The sequence below is a fragment of the Ovis canadensis genome, chromosome 2 (assembly GCF_042477335.2).
Source record: "Ovis canadensis isolate MfBH-ARS-UI-01 breed Bighorn chromosome 2, ARS-UI_OviCan_v2, whole genome shotgun sequence".
NCBI classification, from domain to species: domain Eukaryota; kingdom Metazoa; phylum Chordata; class Mammalia; order Artiodactyla; family Bovidae; genus Ovis; species Ovis canadensis.
In genome coordinates this window covers 47,320,066-47,336,339 of record NC_091246.1, presented here as the reverse complement: position 1 = coordinate 47,336,339, position 16,274 = coordinate 47,320,066, and the positions used below count along the sequence as shown (strand labels likewise).

General features: G+C 38.2%; 1 protein-coding gene across 1 annotated transcript in view; it reads left to right on the top strand.

Moving 5' to 3' along the window:
* Positions 1-16,274, top strand: part of LOC138432626 (contactin-associated protein-like 3) — a 246,906-nt gene that overhangs the window by 165,237 nt on the left and 65,395 nt on the right. Inside the window, exons 11-12 of the mRNA XM_069574064.1 lie at positions 3,981-4,087; positions 7,830-7,949. Of these exons, the coding sequence (XP_069430165.1) occupies positions 3,981-4,087; positions 7,830-7,949 (227 nt within the window). The remainder of the gene's footprint in view (positions 1-3,980; positions 4,088-7,829; positions 7,950-16,274) is intronic.

Genomic DNA, 16,274 nt, shown 5'->3' with positions numbered 1-16,274 from the left:
CTTTTTTTGCATCTACTGATATGAACTTATAGTTTTTCTTCTTTAGCTTATTTGTATAATAGATTGCATTACTTTTCAAATTTTTTTTTTCAGATTTTGGAGCAGCCTTTATACTTGCAATAAATTCCACTTGATTATGTTGTATATATTTTTATACATATTTGAATTCAATTTTCTATTACTTTGAGGATAGCATTTATGTTTGATAATGAAAAATTAAATAACCTCTTATAATTAAAATTTTAATCTTATAAACAAACATTAAAATCTCACCTTTGATTTTGATATGTGAGATGTAACAGTATCTATGAGACATAAGTGGTTATCTGGTTTACCTGAGTGATTTTGTGGTTTATTCAATTATGTGGGAAAAAATAAAAATAAGGCCCTCCATCACAAGTGCTCTCTAATTCCTGTGGGCATCCTCAGTTTGACTAAAGTAGATGACATTCAGAATCCCTGGCACTGTGATACTACATGGATAAAAAAAGTGTCTCCATTTTCCTGCCTTCTTCCCTTCTCTTTAAAATGTTTTCTTATGTACTAAGTCAACATGGCAATATATTACAGTGTGGTATACATAATACATCAGCTAGTTTTGGCTGCGCAATAGATTATCTTTAAAACTTACTAGCCCAAAACAGCAGCTGTTTGTTTATCTCACAATTCTGTATTTGCTGCTGGGCTCTCTTGTACATCTGTGGTTGCCTGAAGGTTCAGCTGACAGCTGCTAGACTTATAATCCTCCCATTCACTTGTCCTATGGTTTTGAACCCACCAGAGTGACTGGACCACATGAACCAACCCAGGTTTCTTCATGTGGTTGTGCTTTCAGGGTTCAAAACTCAGTAAGAGAGAAAGCCCACTGCCCAAGCACTTTTCTAGCCTCTGCTGTGTCAGTTTGCTAATGCCTCATTGATCCAAGCAGGTCACATGCCCAACCCTGATTCAAGATGGAGAAGTAAGCTATACCTTTTTTTTTTTTAATTTGTAAATAAATTTTATTTTTTTTTCTTCTTTTTTTTTAAATTTTAAAATCTTTAATTCTTACATGTGTTCCCAAACATGAACCCCCCCTCCCACCTCCCTCCCCATAACATCTCTCTGGTCATCCCCATGCACCAGCCCCAAGCATGCTGTATCCTGCGTCAGACATAGACTGGCGATTCGATTCTTACATGATAGTATACATGTTAGAATGCCATTCTCCCAAATCATCCCACCCTCTCCCTCTCCCTCTGAATCCAAAAGTCCATTATACACATCTGTGTCTTTTTTGCTGTCTTGCATATAGGGTCGTCATTGCCATCTTTCTAAATTCCATATATATGTGTTAGTATACTGTATTGGTGTTTTTCTTTCTGGCTTACTTCACTCTGTATAATCGGCTCCAGTTTCATCCATCTCATCAGAACTGATTCAAATGAATTCTTTTTAACAGCTGAGTAATACTCCATTGTGTATATGTACCACAGCTTTCTTACCCATTCATCTGCTGATGGACATCCAGGTTGTTTCCATGTCCTGGCTATTATAAACAGTGTTGCGATGAACATTGGGGTACATGTGTCTCTTTCAACTCTGGTTTCCTCAGTGTGTATGCCCAGCAATGGGATTGCTGGGTCCCGTAATAACAAAACCTGACAAAGATGTCACAAAAAAAGAAAACTACAGGCCAATATCACTGATGAACATAGATGCAAAAATCCTCAACAAAATTCTAGCAATCAGGATCCAACAACACATTAAAAAGATCATACACCATGACCAAGTGGGCTTTATCCCAGGGATGCAAGGATTCTTCAATATCCACAAATCAATCAATGTAATTCACCACATTAACAAATTGAAAAATAAAAGCCATATGATTATCTCAATAGATGCAGAGAAGGCCTTTGACAAAATTCAACATCCATTTATGATAAAAACTCTCCAGAAAGCAGGAATAGAAGGAACATACCTCAACATAATAAAAGCTATCTATGACAAACCCACAGCAAACATTATCCTCAATGGTGAAAAATTGAAAGCATTTCCCCTAAAGTCAGGAACAAGACAAGGGTGCCCACTTTCACCACTACTATTCAACATAGTTCTGGAAGTTTTGGCCACAGCAATCAGAGCAGAAAAAGAAATAAAAGGAATCCAAATTGGAAAAGAAGAAGTAAAACTCTCACTGTTTGCAGATGACATGATCCTCTACATAGAAAACCCTAAAGACACCACCAGAAAATTACTAGAGCTAATCAATGAATATAGTAAAGTTGCAGGATATAAAATCAACACACAGAAATCCCTTTCATTCCTGTACACTAATAATGAGAAAGTAGAAAAAGAAATTAAGGAAACAATTCCATTCACCATTGCAACGAAAAGAATAAAATACTTAGGAATATATCTACCTAAAGAAACTAAAGACCTATATATAGAAAACTATAAAACACTGATGAAAGAAATCAAAGAGGACACTAATAGATGGAGAAATATACCATGTTCATGGATCGGAAGAATCAATGTAGTGAAAATGAGTATACTACCCAAAGCAATTTACAAATTCAATGCAATCCCTATCAAGCTACCAGCCACATTTTTCACAGAACTAGAACAAATAATTTCAAGATTTGTATGGAAATACAAAAAACCTCAAATTGCCAAAGCAATCTTGAGAAAGAAGAATGGAACTGGAGGAATCAACTTGCCTGACTTCAGGCTCTACTACAAAGCCACAGTCATCAAAACAGTATGGTACTGGCACAAAGACAGACATATAGATCAATGGAACAAAATAGAAAGCCCAGAGATAAATCCACACACATATGGACACCTTATCTTTGACAAAGGAGGCAAGAATATACAATGGAGTAAAGACAATCTCTTTAACAAGTGGTGCTGGGAAAACTGGTCAACCACTTGTAAAAGAATGAAACTAGATCACTTTCTAACACCGCACACAAAAATAAACTCAAAATGGATTAAAGATCTAAATGTAAGACCAGAAACTATAAAACTCCTAGAGGAGAACATAGGCAAAACACTCTCAGACATAAATCACAGCAGGATCCTCTATGATCCACCTCCCAGAATGCTGGAAATAAAAGCAAAAATAAACAAATGGGATCTAATTAAAATTAAAAGCTTCTGCACAACAAAGGAAAATATAAGCAAGGTGAAAAGACAGCCTTCTGAATGGGAGAAAATAATAGCAAATGAAGCAACCGACAAACAACTAATCTCAAAAATATACAAGCAACTTATGCAGCTCAATTCCAAAAAAAATAAACGACCCAATCAAAAAATGGGCCAAAGAACTAAATAGACATTTCTCCAAAGAAGACATACGGATGGCTAACAAACACATGAAAAGATGCTCAACATCACTCATTATTAGAGAAATGCAAATCAAAACCACAATGAGGTACCACTTCACACCAGTCAGAATGTCTGTGATCCAAAAATCTGCAAGCAATAAATGCTGGAGAGGGTGTGGAGAAAAGGGAACCCTCCTACACTGTTGGTGGGAATGCAAACTAGTACAGCCACTATGGAAAACAGTGTGGAGATTCCTTAAAAAATTGCAAAAAGCTATACCTTTTGATGGAAGTATCTATAGGACGCACTGCAGGGACATGGAAGCAAGGACAGAAAATGTGCTATTTGTGGCCACTGCAGGCAATTTATATCCTTAGTCATGTATGAAATTAATCTTGCCTTATTTGTGAAAAAGCAAACACATTTTCTGATGTAATGAGATGTGTAGAAAATTTGCCTGTCATAAATACATGACAGTTGTTAGCATCTAATGGATTTTTTAGTCTGTAATTGATATTACATTTGGAAATTTCTATGACAGACCCAGCAAGTGTTGTCCATGTTGTTTTCTTGTCAATTCACTGCTGTTATCTATCTTTAATTACAACATTTTAAGATACGATTTATCATGACCAAATGTGAGAAATAGTGCTGTGTCTGCTTTCTCCTAGGTGTTTGCCCAGCTATTGTGAACATGGTGGTGTATGTTCCCAGTCCTGGAACACCTTCTCCTGCGACTGTACACACACTGGTTACACGGGCGCAACCTGCCATTCCTGTAAGCCTCATACTCCTCTGTCCTGATTTCCATGTAGCTCTGTTTTTCTTTCCATTATTTTGTGTATATGTGCATGTCTGTGCAACTCTGTGCTAGAAAGCAACAACAAAAATAATTACTTTAGACATTAATTTTTGTCTGATTTATTTTTTTAACCTTTTATACTTTTCATTTTGCATTATTTCATATGAGTGGTAAGGCAACTTACAGAAATACATGTATCCTAAGACAGGAAAAATAGTAGGTAAAAGAAAATAAAATATAGTCAAAGGTAAAAATAAAATCTAGAATTCATGTTTTATAAACAATGTTTATAAAATTAAGCAGGAAGAATCTCAGAAGTGCAGGGTGGAAGCTAACCTGGTTGGGTTTCTCAGTATCAGTAAGAAGCCAGGTGAATACTCAGGTCCCTTTGGAATCTTGATGTTCTTTATGATGATGGTGTGGTATTGGTGGTGATGATGATGATGGTTAATATACTGGAACTGTACTTGCATAATTCTAGCTCTCTTCTTATTTCAACTCCTTTAATCCTTGAAACAACTCTAGGAGATAAATGTACAATTATCTATGTTTTGCACTTGAGAAGCTAAGTTGTTTACCCAATGTCACACTCTCGATCACCTCTCATTGGTGTTTCTTTTGTTTAGAACATCAGTCTCTTTTCTGAAGAATTATTCTTTCATCTTTAAAGCTAACAAATCTTTATGGACAACTAATCCATTATCTATAAGAAACTTATGACAGAAAGCCCTTAAATGTCCTTGGTTTTCTAATTATTGGCTGTTGTTTAAGCTTTTGTTTTATTGTTTTCCTTATTTCCTTTTCATTACTGACACTTCTGAAGCCCTTCTCTCATAGCACCCCTCCCTCTTGGTCTTTAGAGACAGCATGATATGAAAATTCACTCATCTCACTACATTCAGTCCCTCCTACTGGGAGAATACATTGCACTGTTAAGAACTCTTCCCTGTGAATTATTTAATTCTAGTTCCACATATGGGAGAAAGGCAGAAATTAGATTGGCATAAATTTGTCATTTTGGGAAGTGAATCCCAGGGAGGCAGGCACTGGGGTGAGACCTCTGAGTCCCTACCACCGAGGGTTCTGCAGAGGAACTCAAAGTCTCTTGGAAGACCAAGGGAGATGATTCATGCCCTAAATATCCCCTAAACAAGTTCAGCCAGAGTGATCCTACCTGCAACTCAATTTGCTATACTAGTGTCAAGTAAGAATTTGCCAGGGTAACTCTTTATTTGAAAGGACCTAGACATCTGGGAAACCTGAAGCTAAATGATTTTGCCGAGTCACAGTTTGGAACAGGGTAATCTCTTTCTTAGAGTGTTCTTCATCATACTTATATGAAGCAGATATCAACTGAATATTAATGATTAAGGAGAGATGGCTAAATGTTATCAGTAACTATGATCTAAATATCATTCCAAACAGCTCTGTAGCATAAAGATTTAAAACTACAGACATACATTATGTATTTTATACATATTATACATCCTGTTACACATATGTAAGGTTTTCTGCTTGTGGCCCATGATTTGGTCTAATAATTGAATTGACTTTCTTGAAATTCTGCAATTGATCAGTCACATGAAGATGAGATATTGCCAAATCAATGTAAGTGATCACAAGACCATTATTTTGGAGTCTAAGTACACAATTAGTACATGTGTATGTTCTTGTTTAACGCAAGTTTTCTCCTTTGTCATTCCTCCACTTCTCTTGTTTTCCTAGGCAATTGCAGCCCCAACACAACACAGACACTGTTATCAATCTATGTGTATCCCTCTGGACACTTTCCTAGGTGGTTATAACCATGTGTATATATGATAGAAATGTCAACGTGAGTGGCCAAAATGCAAGCATGGTGGAAAAGCAATCCATATTACTTTTCTATCAGTGTCTCTGTGTCCATCAGTATAAATGATGGTAACCATGACGTTGATTTGGGGGCAGTCTAACCTGATACATTTGATACTTGGCCATATTTAATAAAAGGATTTTTTCCTTTATAAAATCTCTGGACAAAAAGCATTCCCTTCATGTTCTTGTTCTTTGAGATGAGAGAACAACAACCTCTAAACTTCTCCCAGGATTTTTCTTGATTATTTGAAATAAGCAAAGTTAGAAATGTAGGTAATCCAGTCATTATAGCACGGCATAAAGCCATATCCTACTAGGATCACTCTAGTTTGTGGATCTTGTCTAACTACCACCCGAGTCTCTCTGTGTGGATGCCAGGTGTGATGCTTAGAGCTGACTTAAAGATCCAGTCCAACTCTGTGCCAGAATTAGTGCCACACTTCCCTCCCAGCAGCCTTTAGCAGCTTTTCAGGTTTTCAAAGGGTTTGTCCTGTCAAGGCAAAGGGTGATGCGCAAGAGAGCTGTTACTCAATTGATCATTCATTTCCATGTATGCTGAATATTAACTGAGTTCATCATCTACAGATGCTAATCACTTGCCTTGTAAAACATTCATTGTATATATAGAAAATTCATTTATGAATTAGGATAAATTGAAACTGCAGAGACTTTTCATATATATTATATATATTTCTTTGAATTTTGATTTTCTTGAATAATCATTTCCAAAGCATTTTAGGATGTTTCTTTTTATTTTTTAAATTTTTTGAAGTTTATTTTTATTTTATTTTATTTTTTACTTTACAATACTGTATTGGTTTTGCCATACATCAACATGAATCCACCACAGGTGTATATAAGTTCCCACTCCTGAACCCCCCTCCCATCTCCCTCCCCATACCATCCCTCTGGGTTATCCCAGTGCACCAGCCCCAAGCATCCTGTATCCTGCATCAAACCTAGACTGGCGATTTGTTTCTTATATGATATTATACATGTTTCAATGCCATTCTCCCAAATCATCCTGCCCTATCCCTCTCCCACAGAGTCAAAAAGTCTGTTCTGTACATCTGCGTCTCTTTTGCTGTCTCGCATACAGGGTTATCATTACCATCTTCCTAAATTCCATATATATGTGTTAGTATACTGTATTGGTGTTTTTCTTTCTGGCTTACTTCACTCTGTATAATCGGCTCCAGTTTCATCCACCTCATTAGAACTGATTCAAATGTATTCTTTTTGATGGCTGAGTAATACTCCATTGTGTATATGTACCACATTTAGGGAACGCATGTAAGAATTAAAGATATTAAAATTTTAAAAAAAATAAAAAAGAAAAAAGAAAAAAAATAAAAAGAAAAAAAATGAACTTTAAAAATGGAATGAAGTAGAGCTGCTGATTTGTGAAATCCATCTCATTGAAAAAAATGCGTTTCATGTAGAAATTGTCTTAAGTAAACAAAGAGTATAGTTACTGAGTAATTGTTTTAAAATAGCATGATTATTTGATAATAACATATCATTTAGGGAGATTAAGCCAATGCATTTCGGATGCTTAGATATTGTGAAACAGCAAAGAATTAGACGAGAGTAAATCCAGTTACCCTGATTTTGACAGGAATTCTGTGTTTCTAGAGCATAAAGTATTCAGATCCACATGTCCCATAGTGATACTTCTTAAAATCTTTCACTCTGTGCCTGAGAATCTTGATGCTACCCGAGGGAAAGAGGGGAACACTCCTCTAGAGAATACGTCCCTGAGAGCAAGGCAGAACGAGTGTCACTGGGGAAAGTATCACTTAATTAACAACGTGGAGGGATTCATTCTATTGTCATTCCTGTCTGAGATCTCTGTCCTCTGCAGCTCTCTACGAGCAGTCATGTGAAGCCCACTGGCACAGAGGAAACTCTTCAGGGCTCTATTATATTGACTCAGATGGAAGTGGCCCCCTGGAACCATCCCTGGTATATTGCAACATGACAGGTATGCTAATAAGCATTTTTAATGAAAAACTCATGTAAATACTTGCTGTGTATGAAAAATCCAGATGCAGTAAGCAGAGTTTACCTAGTGGCAACTTTACTTAGATGTGCGCTTTGATTGTAATTGTAATACGATTGCTAAGAAGTATTAAATGTAATGTTCTAAAATAGTTAAGAGGTGGTAATTAAAAGTTAGGTCATTATTTTCCTGGAAATGTTCTTTCTTTATGCAAAAATTAGCAATAAATTGCTGTTTATTAATCTATAACGTAAAAGGGTAAACTTTATTTCTTAGTTCATGTCAATAAGTGCCAAAGTCTTAGGAGAATGTTCACTTCTTAAATTTATGAAAATATCCATTTATATTCTTTTGAATCTGTAGTCAGGTGAGTTTATCTGCGTGTATGTGTGCTAAGTCACTTCAGTCATGTCTGACCCCTTGTGACTCTATGGACTGTAGCCCAGCAGGTTCCTCTGTCCATGGGATTCTCTAGGCAAGAATACTAGAGTGGGTTGCCATGTCCTCCTCCTGGGGGTCTTCTGCACCCAGGGGTTGAACATGCATCTCCTATGTCTCCTGGGTTGGCAGGCAGATTCTTTACCTCTAACACCAGCTGGGAAGCCCTGAGTTTATCTAGGGAATAATAAATGTTTTTAAAGTGTATAGGGACTTCCCAGGCTGCACAGTGGTGAAGAATCCGCCTGCCAATGCAGGAGGCACAAGAGACCTGGGTTCGGTCCCTGGGTCAGGAAGATCCCTGGACTAGGAAATGGCAACCTACTCCAGCCTTCCTGCCTGGAAAATTCCTTGGACAGAGGAGCCTGATGGGCTACAAGTCCATGGGGTCACAAAGAGTCAGACACGACTGAGTGACTAACACACACACCAAGCGTATATACTTCATCTAATAATACTATTCATGTGCAACTATATAAATAATATTACATCTTCCTTAAAAACCTGATTATTAATATGTTAAAGGACTTGTATATTACGTAGTGTTTATGACGCCTTTAATTCTTTAAAACTTTTTAATTTAAGCTCTCTGCCTAAATGTATAGGAGCACAAAGGACCAAAACTTCCACTGCAATGAATGACAACTGCCCTGATGGAACTGAAACAAATTTTTTATACCTCTTATCTACCTGTATCTGTATGTGTGTGTACCCATAAATTTTTCTCCATGCTTATATAAAGTTTGCCCAATAAAGAGGACAAACCTTTTTTAGAAAACTTTCTGTTACTCTAGCAGTGTAGCCCCAACAGATACTTCAACAACCACAGAATCTGAGTGCAAATTCTGAGATAATTATCAGAAAAAAATCAACTGTAGATGGTTCTTAGGTAACTATACATTAGTCATAATTTGGTTTCTCTGTTGTTATGGCTCCACATCACTGGGGAAGGGTTGCAGATCTCACAAGGAGGAAATTATTTATGGGTAAACTTACAATGACGGTTTGTGAATAGCTTGCAATGAATATCAATACCTATTGTCATTTCATACATGAAAAAAATCTAAGCATTTTTGGCAGTGGTTAATATGTGATCTGATCTAAATTCAGTCAAATATGTATTCCAGTCCCAAAACCACCCCCGAGGTTGTTGCAGAAGATGCAGGAACTCCCAGGGCATTGCACTGGGTGTAAGTATGGCTGGTTGGGGCTTTTGGGCAAATATCTTATCATAAATACTGACCAGAATATTGCAGTGTGATGACAGAGTTAAATACATCAACTTACTTTTACTGAAAGAGATGTGATCAGTGAAATATGTGAGGAAACGGCCCAGGGGATCTTTCTAGATATACTTGATTCCAGTGGTTTATAACCTTCAAGTGATTAAATTTCTGCTTTGATTTGCTTTCATTACCATGACTCAAGTGAATGCCAAGAACAAAGAAAGCTAAATAAAAAGCATCCCAGTAATACATTTCCTTTATATCAATTAGGTTCTTAATTATCACAAAAGTCTAGGGCATGTTAAAGATTTTCATATATATTATCTTGGGTTAATCCTATGAGCAGAGTGCCATATACACTGAAAAGTTCCAAGAATCAAAGGAAGGTAGCCGCTGCTGCTGCTAAGTCGCTTCAGTCGTGTCCGACTCTGTGCGACACCATAGACGGAAGCCCACCAGGCTTCCCCATCCCCCGTCCTGGATTCTCCAGGCAAGAATACTGGAGTGGGTTGCCATTCCCTCTCCAATGCATGAAAATGAAAAGTGAAAGTGAAGTCTGTTAGTCGTGTCTGACTCTTAGCGACCCCATGGACTGCAGCCTACCAGGCTCCTCCGTCCATGGGATTTTCCAGGCAAGAGTATTGGAGTAGGGTGCCATTGCTTTCTGTGATAGAAAGATAGAAATAATCCCAAATAGCATGAACCAAGATGAGTAAAGTTTCAAAGATATTTGTTGATAATTAACTGTTGGCAGGCTTGGTAAGGCTGAGGTCAAGTTTATAAGTCTGCCAGGAGAAATAACCGAGAGCTGATTGCCTGATTTTCTCCAGTTTATGGTTGTAATAAAAGAAAAACATTTTAATCATCATAGTGAACACATGATCTAAGCTTTGCCATGAAGCTTTAGTTGTGTATATTTCTAAAGCCCATTTGGAATGTGTAACTATCTCAAAGGTGTTCTGTTTTGATACTGATTGCTGCAATATTGGATACATTTTGATTCCCTGCAATTGCTATTACCTCTTCAGAGTGAATGTAGGTCCCTACCACGGTAGACAAGAATAGTTATCAAAATGCAAAGGGACAGTAAAAACAGCTTTTGATTTCAATTAAGTTAGGATAATACTTGATGATATATAAGCATGTTTTTCTTACCCTAGAGATAAAAAAGAACCTCTGAATAAGGGAGGGAAAGGTAAAATCTACTGATTACCCATCCTGATTAATTTATACACATGATGGCCTTGAAAATTGTCTGCCAAGAACATGAATCATTCCCTTTCCCAGGGCGACTTGAAGAAATGTCCAAGTTAAGACACAAAACTGAAGAGATGCAAGAAAATTTCTGACAACATTGAACACGTGTACTCAGTGCCTGCCCTGAGCCAACACAGCTCGGGTCATAACAGACTGTGAATCTGAACACCTCCCTCCCATGGTCTGGGGCACTTTTTCGGATGGGGAACGAAACCCTTGACAGAAGCAAATCAAATACATGGCATGTTATAAGGCAGTGGGTGCTGTGAAGCAGAACAAAGCAGGGAGTAGGGCCCAGACTGCAGAAGGATTGGTTACAGTTTTAAATAGAGAGATCAGGAAAAGACTCAGTTGGAAAGTTGACATTTGCACTTATTACATCAAAGCAGGAGCACTGAGGCAAGAGGAAGTGGAGCCTTCATGGGGAGGGAGGAGACAAGGGCAGAAGGCCTACAGCCACAGGGAGCCTGGCCTGTTGGACAGACCCAGGTGGAAGGACCAGGAGGTGGCCTTTCCTCAAGTCATGAGGCTGGAAAGGGGCTGGTCCAGATTTCACACAGTTAGGACCTTTAACAATCATGATGCACCAAGGGGAGGCAAGGAGACCAGTTAGGACTTAGCTCTAGCAGTTTAGCCAAAATGGTGGTGATGGTGGGGAGCAAGGTAGGAGAGAGGAGGAGGAAAGATTGCTTTAGAACCACTGGACTGGATATGGACAGACAGAAAGAGAGGCATCAAGCAGGGCTCCCCTGTTTGGATCTGAGCCCTGGAAGGAAGGTGCAGTTATTGTTTATGGAGATGGAAGGGCCATGTTTTAATGGAAGACCAGGATTCCAGTTGTGAGCATGTGAAGTTTGGTTTGCCTGTTGGTCATTTAATTAGATAGTAGGGATCTCTTGTTTATAAAAACAAAAACCTACTGGGTGGTTATAATATCCTTGGCAATACAAACTTTAAAAAATATTATTTGGACTGTGACTTTACAAATTAACCTGACCAGCAGGCTGTCATGAGGCTTTTCCTGGTCCCTATATGTTTGTCCTCCTAGGGAAGCTCTGCTTTCCACGGAATAATCCTTTGGCAGCATCCAGGAAAGGCTGTATTATTATTATTAAGCTTCTCTACAGATGTTTAGGGTTTTCCAGGTGGCACTAGGCTAAAGAACCGGCCTGCCAAGGCAGGAGACATAAGAGATGTGGGTTTAATCCCTGGGTCTGGAAGATCTCCTAGAGGAGGGCATGGCAATTCACTCCAGTACTCTTGGCTGGAGAATCTCATGGACAGAGGAGCCTGGGAGGCTACAGTCCATGGGGTCACAGAGAGTCAGACACGACTGAGCACAGCCCAGCCCAGGGATGCTTATTTGCACACAGGTTTAGAAACCACAGTTGTGAAGCTGGGGAGCTTTGATTTCAGTGAGCACAGCCTCCTCTATCTTCAAAAAATTAAAACGGAAAGGGAGAAAAGGGCACCACACAATGGAGAAATAAAACTAATGGAGATGTAAAATTTTGATGCTGCTATTCATTTCACAGTCCAAGCAATTATTCTGTTGTTTGTATTGATGTAGGTTGCTGTGGGTGAGGTTGCATGATCCATCATTGAATCCTTGTGGCTATGATTTGTCCACAATGCAACAAGAATTGTTCACATGTGTTAAGATAAAGTCTAAGACATTAATTCTCTAAAGTAAATATTTTCTAAACACTCTAACTTAATCTTGGAAAGTTTTAAGAGCTCTAAGGTGTATGTGTATGTGCTCATGAAAATCATTGCTAAGAATTTAATGATTTGCATTGATATGTAAATGTCTATCATTAAAGCATACTTAGTAACTATGCCTTTATATTACATTGCAAATGAACATTAAGTCCAGATTATTGTATCACTGTGACTTTTGCATAATTAAGTTTTTTTAGAAAAGTTTGTGGTTGCCTAAATCTTATCTAAAACTCCTGAAATTAGTATAGTCTTGTTCTATGTGAAAAGATTAATATTCAAGAGTTCTATAATTGCGATTAAGGTGGAGCATCAAATGGATCATGGAGATGGAGTACAAGAGTTAAATATTTCAGTGAAGATTTCCAAATAATATTAAATGCCAAGGATTTTTCTAAAATTCAAAGCCATAAAGAAAGCAGTGTGCTGAAGATATACAGGCCAAATGACCAATGACTACCTCCAACAGCCAGGCAACAAAATATGTAACTGAAAAATTAAAAACCCTTTGTTCCTAGAGAAAATCCAAAGAATGAGCCAGGGTTATAGCACAGTGGTAAAGAATCTGCCTGCCAATGCAGGAGACTTGGGTTAGATCCCTGGGTCTTGAAAATCCCCTGGAGTAGAAAATGGCAACCCACTGCAATCTTGCCTGGAGAATCCCTTGGACATAGGAGCCTGGTGGGCTACAGTCCATGGGGTCACAAAGAGTTGGACACTACTGAGCATGCACACACACATAGCTAAATAGTTCTTACTGATCCAGGGGTCACATGAGTTGCCCTCAAAGTCTTTGTATTGATAGAGGAAAGTTCTTAGGGTCTTGATTCTGTTCTTCCAACCTGGAAATATTTACATTATAATAATTTCTCCTCCATAAGGCTGCAGTGCCTGTGGACAATTAAACATTCTTTAATTATTCAAAAAAACCCAAGTATTAACACTTGGAAAAATATACCCAAAACAAAATTGTAAACCAATTATTAAAATTAAATCCTTGGTGATAGCCTCCAGAAATGTAGTCCTAGGAGCTACAAAAAGTCCTACAAAAAGACACTTCAAACCTTTTTTAGTACCTTTAGTACTGAGACATCCAAAACAAGACAGAAAATGAAACTATTTTGAATGGACTGCTTGTGAAATTTGTTGACGGGTCTATTCCCTTTCTAAACAGAAGGAACAGAATGTAATTTCTTTGACGACAATATGAGGAAGGTCAATATCTCTCCCCACTGAGACGGAGATGACTGTGTCCACGGTATACCAGGATGTTAGTCAGTCTAACTCACTGTGACCTTATCAACTGTAGTCCTCCCAGCTCCTCTGTCCATGGAATTCTCCAGACAACACTGGAGTGGGTAGCCATTCCTTCTCCAGGGTTTCTTCTCAGTGCAGGGATTGAACCACATTAAAGGCAGATTCTTTACAAACTAAGCCACCAGAGAAGCCCCAGGTTAGTTGTTTGCTATTATAACATCATAGTTGTGAGGTTCAGAAACTGGGTCTCCGACACTGCATTGTGAGAATGACTGTTGCTGGAAGAAAATGGGTTGCAGTCAGAGCAGTGACTCAACTTCCAGTCCATAAGAATCCCTGGAGGCTTAATGAACAAGCTGAGGACTGGGTCTATTGCCTCTCTGACCATTCCCCCTTCAGATCTTAATTTATTGACTAGCCAGTTAATAATGCAGAACTTTTTACTCATTATTATTGCTGAGTCACTCGTCTTCATGCAAACCAAGTAGTTGTGTTTCTTTTCTTGAGACATAGTTGATTTACAAGGTTGTGTTAATTTCAGGTGTACAACAAAATAATTTAGTAGTACAGACATATATATCTATTTTTTTCAGATTTTTTCACCTTATAGGTTATTACAAAATATTGAATATAGTTCCCTGTGTTGTATAGTAGGTCCTTGTTGATTATCTATTTTATATATGGTAGTGTGTATTTTGAAGAAGGCAATGGCACCCTACTCCAATACTCTTGCCTGGAAAATCTCATGGACGGAGGAGCCTGGTAGGTTGCAGTCCATGGGAACACGAAGTGTCGGACATGACTGAGCAACTTCACTTTCACTTTTCACTTTCATGCATTGGAGAAGGAAATGGCAACCCACTCCAGTGTTCTTGCCTGGAGAATCCCAGGGATGGGGAAGCCTGGTGGGCTGCCGTCTATGGGGTTGCACAGAGTCGGACACGACTGAAGCGACTTAACAGCAGCAGCAATGTGTATTTTGTTGTTGGTTCAGTTGCTCAGTCATGTCTGACTCTCTGCAACCCCAGGGACTGCAGTATGCCAGGGTCCCCTGTCTTTCACTATCTCCTGGGGTTTGCTCAAACTCATGTCCGTTGAGTTGATGATGCCATCCAACCATCTCATCCTTTTTACCTCCTTCTCCTCCTGCCCTCAATGTTTCCCAGTATCAGGGTCTTTTCCAATGAGTCGATTCTCCGCTTTAGGTGGCCAGAGTATTGGAGCTTCAGCATCAGTCTTTCCAATGAATGTTCAGGGTTGATTTCCTTTAGGATTGTCTAGTTTGATCTTGCTGTCCAAAGAACTCTCAAGAGTCTTCTCCAGCACCATAGTTCGAAAGCATCACTTCTTCAGTGCTTAGCCTTTTTTATGGTTCAACTCTCACATCTGTACATGACTACTGAAAAAACCATAGCTTTGACTGTTCAGACCTTTGTTGGAAAAATAATATCTCTGCTTTTTAATACACTCTCTAGGTTTGTAGTATGTATATTTTGAATCTAAAAAATGATACAGATGAACTTATGTACAAAATATAAAGCGACTCACAGACATGGGAAAGAAAATTGTGGTTACCAAAGGTGAAAGGAGGGTATAAATTAGGAATCTGAGATTAAAATATCTGCTATTGTGTTTCTTCAACAGCCATTTTCCTGTGTCAGAAATTGTTTCAGGTCTCCAGCACTGTGGTTTAGCAAAGGGCAGTCAGTCCAGTTGTCTTACACACAACACACGCTATTTTTGAGGGGTGAGAAGTAGATTTATTAATATAAGAACACTTATAAGAGATGTAAGCAGTAAAGAGAAGGGATTCTGTCAAGCTATTTTTTAAGTCCTTTGTAGAGTGGGCGCTGCTGGCCCCATACTGCTATGTGTTTAACGTTTGTTTATTAGTATAGATTTTCTTCCTTTCTTCTCTCTTTTGCTTGAATTCCTGTCTCTGCATAACCAGACAGCTCCCTGTTCAGTTACCCATTCAATTCATGCTTTCATTCAATCATATACACTTTATACTGTGATGTTGCAGGCACTAAGCTATATGTGAGGAATGAAAGGGAAATTAACTGTTCTCATAGACCTTCAGATGAATGAGATAGACAGATGTTAATTCAATTAACTAATAGTGTTATGAATATCATTAGTTCTACATTTGCTGTTTTAAGTAGATATCAGCACTTGTTGGAAATTTGTCAAAAAGAGGTGGTAAGTATAGACTGGAGAATTCATTCATGAGTAAATGCATAGTTGCTGCAACATATATTTTCTTTGCTTGTAAAAAGTTGCGATTTCATTGTTCTCTGCTTTGCTCTTGAAAATTGAGATTGGCAGGAACATAGCATTATTGTGCATTCATCACATGTAGCAAGTTTTGTTTGGAACTAGTGTTTCTCACAAAAAATGTTTTAAAGTT